Consider the following 9,224-nt stretch of genomic DNA (forward strand, 5'->3'; position numbering starts at 1 on the left):
TCCAAATTACAATAAATTGACAGGTAGTTCTATAACATAAGCAGAAACGATTTGATGCATGGAAGGTTAAATATGCCTCCTAGCCAATAACTCCATGTTGTTCCCAAAGAAATCAACTATAACTTCATAATTTTAAAATATTTGAATATTGTTTATCCTCATAAAGACCCTAAACTATTAATGCAACTCACCTAATTTGACCCCCTAAGCTATATATAAAGTTCCCCCCAACACACATTCATTGAAAATAATAATAATAATAATAATAATAATAATAATAATAATAATAATAATAATGGAGTAAAAAATAATATAAATATATATTTGCATTGGGTTTTAACCCCTTAAAGGCAAGTCTGGAAGAAACAGTTCTGAAATAGCAGCGTGGTTCACTTATGCCTGTGGCCGGCTCTGGTTGCAAACCTACTACAGTTTTGACCCAAAATATTGTTTTGTAAAAGCTAAAAAAACAAACAAATAAAAAAAACCCCGCAATTTTCTTATTGGTAGCTACAAACACGCATCTCCTCCCTCTATTCTCACCAGGTGAGGGTGTCGTTAATAAGTCATTACTGTCCGGTGACTTTTTTTTTTTTTTATCCGCTTTGACCACTTGGAGGCTCCCAGCAGCCTTACTATGCGTCACTTCGCCTCTCTCAGTCGTTGATCATGGCGGAGCCGGAGCCACAGCGCGAAGTGGAGCCTCAACTTCTCAATGGGGACGACTTGAACGACGAAGAAAGAGAGGACGCGGACGCCGGCGAAGCGGTGAAGAAAAAGAGAAGGAAGAAGAAGAGGAGCCGGACGAGCGGGCCAGGTGAGGCGCATCACTTTGGTAATCTTCGGGGTTGCGGGTTGGGATTTTTTTTTGGGGGGGGGGGGATTGCAGCGCGCAAATGTGCCCCCCTTCTCTATTTCTCTCTGGCTAAAAGAGCGTAAAACACAGGAGAGTTTCCAACCTGTCAGAGAGAATTTTTCTTTCTTTTTTTTCTTCTTCGTTTAGGCTGCAAATCAGTTTGAAAAAAAAAAGAATGATTTTTAGAAAATGCTTCAAAGTTGTCCTGCAAGCATAAAGCGAGGGGATTTCATATTTAGTTTGATTTCATTTAATGGGAGCAGCAACAGTTCAATGCAGGAAGATTATGCAAGAAAGAAAAGAAAAGAAGTCACCACATTATGGCTACTTATTTATAAGAATGAAGCACCAAATCCTTTAAAAAAAAAAAAAAGAAAAAGGCTGAGGTGCTTTTGCTGCATTATATATAAGCCATGTTTATACCACAGCACTTAATGTCATAATGCTGCAAGATACATATGCCCTTGAGGATAAAGACTGAGGTGTAGTGAAGGAATTATTCACAAGCTCTGCCAAGTTCAGAACATAGCCGATACACTTTCTTGGGATGAACCACAAATAATCAACCCTGTGTGTGTGCGTGTGTGTGTGTGTGTGTGTGTATGTGTGTGCACATGGATGCACAACAGTATGTGACTTTGCAGCAGGGACAAACGAAGCCGAGGGAGACTCTGGAGAAGCCGGAGGTGTCGGCGAAGTGGCAGTGCAGCTGGAGCGGCAAACCTTGGAGGAGAAGGAGAGGCCCGAGGATGCGGAGGAAGGTATCGCCTTCATCTCCCACAGTCATCCTCACCTGCAGCAGTGGTGCTGCTGGAGCTCAAAGTGTAGTAGAAGTGCCACTGCGAGACTCATCCGCCCTCGTCTGCAGCGCGATGTTTGATATCTGAGCGGAAATGGGCCTGCATGGAGGGGGTTGAGGGGGTAGCGGGGGGGGGCATCAATAATATTTCCTCGCTTTAATAGTTGTGTCGCAAACTAATGGTGCCTTCAACAGATGGCGATGAAGGGGAAAACTCAGCTGTCAAAAAGAAGAGGAAGAAGAAGAAGAAAGGAGGTAAGGTGCTGCAAAATGAATCAGTCTACAACCAACCGGTCGACAAACTTACTCAAACACTCAAAACCTATCCGCATTTTGTCATGTGACAACTAAAATTTTTTAATGTAATTCTTTACTTAAGCTTTAGTTTGTATTGCAGTCCAAAAACATAATTGTGTACAGCTGTGAAGTGGAAGGGAAAGGATGTGTGGTTGGCAACATTCACTGTAAATATAAATGTAGAAAGTTTAATCAGCCCTCTTTACTTTGATACTGGCAAATAAAATGAAGTTATTTGAAAGCTTTTGACACGGCGGTGGCAGCATTGTGCTGGGGGAATGCAGGGACAGGGAAGTTGGTCAAGATAGATGGAAATAAACAGAAGAAGAAGAAAAAAAGGCTGGAAAACAGTTAAATACTGGGGCGAAGGGTCACCTTCCAGCGAGCCTCAGCAAGCTTAAAATGAAACCATGTTCATAGAACGGCCCAGTTAAAGTCCAGACCTAAGCCGAATTGAGAATCTGTGGCAAGAACTTGAAAACTGACGTTTGCAGAGCTCTGTTTCCTACCTGGGGTTAAGTCTGTTTGCAAAGAAGAATCGGGAAACGTTTAAGCATCTAGAGGAGAAAATTATGTCAGAGAGAAAGGCAGATCTACTCAGGGCTCTGAACACCGACACAAAGCAAACCCTTAAGAAAATTATTTAGCAAAAAAAAACAATGTTGAAAACCACAGGCCACCTTCCTTTCACTTCATGATTTTACACTATTATATGTTGGTACATCACACAAATCCCAATTAAAGTGACAAAATGTGCATTTAGCATGCATGCCACAACAATAAGCAATATAAGAGACGCCGTCCTCTAACAGTAGGATTTGTGTCCTGAAGTGTCATTAACTTGTTTTCCTGCCCTGTATCCTTCTTCTTTCCTGCATTTCTACTTTCCTCTATCTGGGCCACAGCGAAGGGACAGACTGACCCTCCCTCAGTACCTATTTGTGAGCTCTATCCCAACGGGGACTTTCCAAAGGGAGAGGAGTGTGAATACCCCCCATCGAAAGACGGGTGTGTGACCTCCACACTTGGCCAGAAGTCTCCTGCAGTGCCTTTTTTTTTTTTCTCTCTTTATTTAGGTCCCCACATGAACCTTGAATATGTCTATCTGCAAAAGTGTGTCTTTTGCTCTTTGACAGCAAATGATAAGTACAGCATAACCCCCCCTAGGCGTAGCGCCGCGTGGCGGACCACCAGCGAGGAGAAGCGGGCGATGGACCGAGCCAACGAGGAGATGTGGAGCGACTTCAGGCAGGCGGCCGAGGCCCACCGACAGGTGCGCTCCTACGTCAGGAGCTGGATAGAACCAGGGATGGCCATGATCGATATCTGGTTAGAAACGAGCCGCAGAGCTTTCTTCGAAGCCTGTTCGTGTCCTTCGTCCTTCACCGTCCGTCTTTTGCTGCTCTCTGTTTGTGGCAGCGAGAAGCTGGAGGATTGCTCCAGGAGGCTCATCAAGGAGGACGGGCTGAGTGCCGGCCTGGCGTTTCCGACGGGCTGCTCCATCAACCACTGCGCTGCCCACTACACCCCCAACGCCGGAGACCCGACCGTGCTGCGCTACGACGACGTCTGCAAGATCGACTTTGGCACGCACATCAACGGTAGGCGCTCTCTTCCGAGCTACGCCAGTGTGTTTCATCCTCAGTGAGAGAAGAGGAATGGCTTCAGTGTTTCACTCCGGTGAGAAGCAGCTTTTGTGATTAACTACCGTGAGTTTTAGTCGTTTGTACCCAAAGCATTTTGTAGCACTAGCGCCACATTTTAATTGATACATCAACACAAAATATATGATTGCAAGGCGGCAGGAAAATGATACAAGTTTATACATACAAAAAAATTTTTAAAAGTTTGACATGGAGGTAAATGAAACATGTTCTTCTACATGTGAACAGAAGGTAATGTTGAGACTTTTTTTTTTTTTTACGAATTACACCTTTAAAGTAATTATTGTTTGAAAGAGGCAACAAGAAATCCACTGTTGAGTGAAGATCTGAATGTCAGAGGCTACAAAAGGCTTGCAACCAGGTGGAGGTTCACCTTTCAGCTGGATAATCATCATAGACATAAAGCCAGCGTCACATGGTTTGGATAAAAACCTTATTCATGTGTTGAAAGGGTCTAGTCAAAGTCCAGACCTAAAATAAATTGAAACATAGGCTCTCCATTCTAACATAGAGGTATTTAGCGAAGCAAAATGGGGAAAATGTTACAGCTTACAGATGTGCACAGCTGGCGGAAACGGCTGGTCCGAAACACTTACAGAGAAAGGTGAAAGGTCAGACAGGCTCTGCAAGGTATTGACTGAAGTCGTGCCACACTTTTAAGCTTTTTATTTACTTTATTTTTATTTTTTTTAAGTGTAATTATGCAAATTGTTCTTCCCACTCCACAAATTCTAATCTACATGGAGGACAAAATAGGAAAAGAATAGCATATGTTGACATTTTAGCAAAGTGACCATTTCATGCGATGTGAGAACAAACTTTTGAATCGTTTCATCTTTCAGGTCGAATAATAGACTGCGCATTCACCGTCACTTTCAATCCAAAGTACGACAGACTGCTGGAGGCTGTGAGGGATGCGACAAACACCGGCATCAGGGTAACGCCATTTTTTTTCCTCCCCAGCTTTTTTTTTTTTTTTTTATCACTTTTATAATAAGATACACAATTTAGATACAATAAATTAAATTAATGAGAGTCTATGGTTCCCGTCTTCCAGGCATAGTCACAAAAACCTTCTTACTTAACCAAATAGAGCTCGTTTGCGATTTAACCTCCAGCGTAATGCCACGGTGCTCTTGACAACGTGCTTCAAAAGGCTGATTCAGAGGAAAAACGTCGCTGGGTAAATATGAGCAAATGTAACTGAAAAATGCTCTGTATGCAAACGGCGTAATTCACAGGGGGTAAATGGGGCATGTCCTTCTGTTTGTGAGCAGAAGGTAGCGTTGGGACATTTGTACGAATAACGCCTTAAAAGTAATTATTGTTTGAAAGAAACTGGAATAAAAGGGACCTTTGTTACCTTAGTCCCCTGTCACATTATGCCACTTTATTTGTAAAACATTTTAAGCAGTAATAAAGCTGGCCACAGTGCTGCACAGCATTAGAGGATCAGTTCATGCAGAAACACATTGCTACGTCTCGACTTATATGTCTGGGATCATTTAAAGCATCTGGCCCACTTGTTGGAACGAGACGCTTCATATCAGTGGAGCAGCTCAGAGGGAGAAACGGACACAAACAAGAAGATTTTTTTTTTAACAGGAAGCCGAAGTTGGTGAGAGCTTCCAGTTAAAAATCAATCGACTGTGTTTTACTGCAGTGGAAGCCGTGCTTTTAACTGGGAGGGCAGCACTGCAGCCATCCAAGTGAGAGGTGGCAGAATAACGCATATTATCGTCTCCTGGTTGGTTTTGGGAAAGGACAGGTTTCATTTTTGACACTTACTCTAACAGAAAAGGAGAGGTCCAAGAGCAGAGCCTTGTGGAATGACAGCAGAAGAAGGAAGACTTAAAAAAATGATACAAACTTTCTATTTCGGAGCTAAGAACTGAAACGTTTAATAGTTTCTCTCGGTTCATGATAAGGGTTACATTTTCAAACGTATCAAATCAGCTTTTAAATCCAACAGGAGAAGCTATTCTGAATGATTTCATCATGGCTATGCAAACCCAAAATTATTATCTTCAACTCGTTACGTGAGGTTAAAATGAAACAAACCCTTCAGTCGTAAGAGTAAATATATTTCACGCACATATCAGCTGACCCGGAGTTCTGGATCTGTCCCAGTGTGCAGGAATCGACGTGCGCCTGTGCGACGTCGGCGAGACCATCCAGGAGGTCATGGAGTCTTACGAAGTTGAGATAGATGGAAAAACGTATCAAGGTGAAAAAGGAGGCTCACGTTTTGCGTTGTCTGACCCGGCCGGCCTCTGGTGCGAACGCACGGGTGAATGAAAGCTTTTTTTGTTTGTTTGTTTGTTTCCTCTGCAGTGAAGCCAGTCAGAAACCTGAACGGCCATTCGATTGGACAGTACAGGATACACTCAGGGAAGACTGTTCCCATCGTAAAAGGTGGCGAGGCGACCAGGATGGAGGTTTGCACTCAAATTAAGTCTTTGGCAAAAGTGTTTGTTCCTAAACTCTGCCGCATAAGAAGCCAAACGCTGCTGCTGCTGCTGTAGCAGCTGAAATGAGGCACTTTTTGGGTGTTTGACCTTGTAAATAAACCTTTTTAATTTTTAAGTGTAATTGGATGAAGATTCGGCTGGTTGGTGCTACAAAAAGGTGTGGGGGAGGCGCTCCACTTTGTTGCTCCGCAGTCGCGCTCATCATCAGCACTTTAATCTTACATCTCTAATCGAACGGCTTGCCAAAGGATTCACTCTCGTCGAAAACTGCCTTTGGCACTGACAAAAGGACAGCGTTTAGCCTGCTACATGCCAGTAAATACCAGCATTTGATAAAGAAGTTTCTGTTCATTTCGTATTTAAGGAGTCCCTTATTTAAATGTTGAAATCTAATCCATTGGGGGAAAGTGGAAGAAAAACAATGCATGGATTTCTGGCTATTTTACAAATCACTATGAAATTCTTGAGTGAAATCAAGCCCAGCTAACATCGCGAGGACTAAGTAGAGCCCTATGCAGAATTTAATCTCAGTATTACTTATTTATTCAACCTTTTAACATAAGAAGAGATCAAATTGGGGAGTTGGGGAAAAAAAATGAACTCTCCACATGTGCAGATAGACTCAAGATTTGCCGCTGCAATTGTTGCAAAGTTTTAATGCTTCTACAAAGCATTAAAACTCTTCAAATTTGTAATTTCAACAGTTCCTCTTTTTAAGGGTGAATTTCCTCCCAGCTCGCCGACCGTGCGCCACGTCGTGTCGGCGTATCGCAGAAAAACCCAACAGTCCGCACACAGGCCAAGTTCTGCCACACAAAGAATCCGAGGCTCCTCTAAACACAGCTGCAGTAAACAGCTGCATTTGGACAGAAGCAAGTGTTTTTAATTGGCAAGTTGCTGCGTCGAGCTTTTTACCTGAAGGCTGCAGGAGGAGAGGAACAGGGAGTGGGGGGGGGAGGGGGGGGGGTCGGATGCTGATGTGGCACCTTTTGCACATTGTATTTTTAGCTGAAGTGTGTCGGTGTAACAGGGCCATTACCCCCGCTTTTGTGATCAGAGAGTGGAGTAGCAGCCGGGCGTGCCGCGGGGCTGCGAGCACTTTGACTGATTATCGGTGCAGCGACAGAGGGCGGCGCGGCGTTATCAGCTAATACCACGGGGGGGTGGATGGGGGAGGGGGGGACTCCGACATCAACCCCGGGACGACGGAGGCACAAAATGTCACCGAGACGCAGCCAATCAAAGCCCAGGGGTCTCTGCCGTCCTTATTGCACCTCACGTGAATAAATCAGCAGCTCTGACAACTGGAGGTTTCAGTCAAATTTACTCTGTCATTCAGCCCCCCGTTTTTCTGCGGTTCCTGCGTCCTCTCGTTCCTGCCCTTTTTTTTTTAAAGTTTTCATGGCAATTTTTCACGTCGTGTCAGCAGGGTAATGAGTGCCTCTCTCGCTGCCTTTCAGGAAGGTGAAGCCTACGCCATTGAGACGTTCGGCAGCACCGGACGAGGCGCCGTCCACGACGACATGGAGTGCTCTCACTACATGAAGAACTTCAACGTTGGACACGTGCCGATCAGGTTCAACCTTCGCGTTTAACCTTCTCAAATGGTTCATTTTTTTTTTTTTTTCCTGTATTTTACCCGTGGTTTTAAATGTCACAACACTTTCAATTGTTTTTCAGACTACCAAGGGCTAAACACCTGCTGAACGTGATCAACGAGAACTTCGGCACGCTGGCTTTCTGCCGCCGCTGGCTGGACCGCCTGGGTGAGAGCAAGTACCTGATGGCGCTGAAGAACCTGTGCGACCTCGGCATCATAGACCCGTACCCGCCTCTGTGCGACATCAAGGGCAGCTACACCGCCCAGTACGAGCACACCATCCTCCTCAGGCCCACCTGCAAGGAGGTAGTGAGCCGAGGAGACGACTATTAAGGCATGCGGCTATTGAGACCCTCAGGCGAAACCCGGAGGAGCATGGCAGCTGAGCGACGCCCAACGTCTCCAGACTGACAGCAGTTATGCAACATCCCTCTGCCCCAAACTTTCCACAGCTCCAGCCCGTTTAGGTGCAGCGTCTCGCAAAAGTATTCATGTCTTTCGAACTCGTTCGCGGTTTGTTGTGTTACAACCACAAACTTCATCGATTTGGTGAACAGGAATGTTTGCCAAATAAACATCTGAAAAGAAAAGAGCGGCGTTTTTTTTCTTTTTTTTTTTCTTCAGTTATTGAACCATCTTTTTGCGGCAATTGCAGCTCCAAGTGTGGCTCTGCTGGCTTTGCACGACTACAGAATAACATTTTTTGCCCATTTTGCTTTGCCGATTAGCTCAGGTTCAGTCAGACTGGATGGATAATGTCTGTGAACATTACATTTCAAGCCTGGCCACAATTAAATAATCTGACCATTCTAGTATGGGGGGTAAGCGTTGATCAAAATTGCAGCTCTGGCTTTACATATATTGTACTGCTGGTGTTCAACTAATAATCGGCCACCATCAACATATTTTCCCATATGAGCTATGGAGCTCTGCAGCTCCTCCAGAGTCACATCTTTGATTGAAGGACTTTACACACTCAGTCTCACAGCTTGTTCTTGCCACTCATTTGTTCCTGATATTAAATTGGACGGAACTTTATTCAATACTTTGGGAAAACATTTGCACTTGACTTTATTTTGGGGTTTTAGAGTAAAGAGGGACAAATACAAAAGTATGCCACAATCTTTTTTTCATTTTATTTTTGAAAAAAACAACAACAAAAAAACAACTTTAAAGCCATGCATCATTTTTCCTTCAGCTTACCTTGTGTTGGTCTATCACATGAAATCCCAATAAGTAGATTGAAGTCTGTGGCGGTGATGTGAAAAAGTTCAAGTGGAACTTCTGCATCACACTAACTGTAGCAAAGCAAAAACCTCGTAAAACGAAGGAAACTTACTAGCAATTTTGGTTTTCTTCTAAAGATCAAGCCAGCAGGAAAAAAAAGGGTGTATCTTTAATGAATGTAGCAGGGCAGGCGTAGCTAAAAGTGCTGTCTTTAAAAGATATGCAAAACTACTTTATGCAACCAAAAAAATAAAGAAAAGAAACATTGATTAGATAAGCAGCTGTCCAGAAAACACATCCAGCTTTACTG

At 43.9% G+C, this 9,224-nt stretch overlaps 1 protein-coding gene across 1 annotated transcript; it reads left to right on the forward strand.

The window, feature by feature from the left end:
• Nucleotides 1-460: 460 nt before the first annotated feature.
• LOC106946075 (methionine aminopeptidase 2-like) lies at nt 461-9,064 on the forward strand. Its single transcript, XM_015030192.1, has 11 exons — nt 461-817; nt 1,486-1,617; nt 1,851-1,910; nt 2,858-2,960; nt 3,120-3,281; nt 3,372-3,553; nt 4,459-4,553; nt 5,747-5,843; nt 5,951-6,054; nt 7,548-7,663; nt 7,768-9,064. The coding sequence occupies exons 1-11, from the start codon at nt 670-672 to the stop codon at nt 8,018-8,020; spliced, it is 1,452 nt and encodes a 483-aa protein (XP_014885678.1). The 5' UTR covers nt 461-669; the 3' UTR covers nt 8,021-9,064.
• Nucleotides 9,065-9,224: the final 160 nt, after the last annotated feature.

Source organism: Poecilia latipinna, unplaced genomic scaffold (genome assembly GCF_001443285.1).
Source record: "Poecilia latipinna isolate Pla-1442-1.1 unplaced genomic scaffold, P_latipinna-1.0 Scaffold175, whole genome shotgun sequence".
Lineage (NCBI taxonomy): Eukaryota > Metazoa > Chordata > Actinopteri > Cyprinodontiformes > Poeciliidae > Poecilia > Poecilia latipinna.

Excerpts from the sequence above, each read along its gene's own strand:
- LOC106946075 (XM_015030192.1), top strand. The coding sequence starts at position 670 with ATGGCGGAGCCGGAGCCACAGCGCGAAGTGGAGCCTCAACTTCTCAAT. Across the intron at positions 1,618-1,850 it reads GCCCGAGGATGCGGAGGAAG|ATGGCGATGAAGGGGAAAAC; the intron begins GTATCGCCTTCA and ends TGCCTTCAACAG. Across the intron at positions 6,055-7,547 it reads GCGAGGCGACCAGGATGGAG|GAAGGTGAAGCCTACGCCAT; the intron begins GTTTGCACTCAA and ends GCTGCCTTTCAG.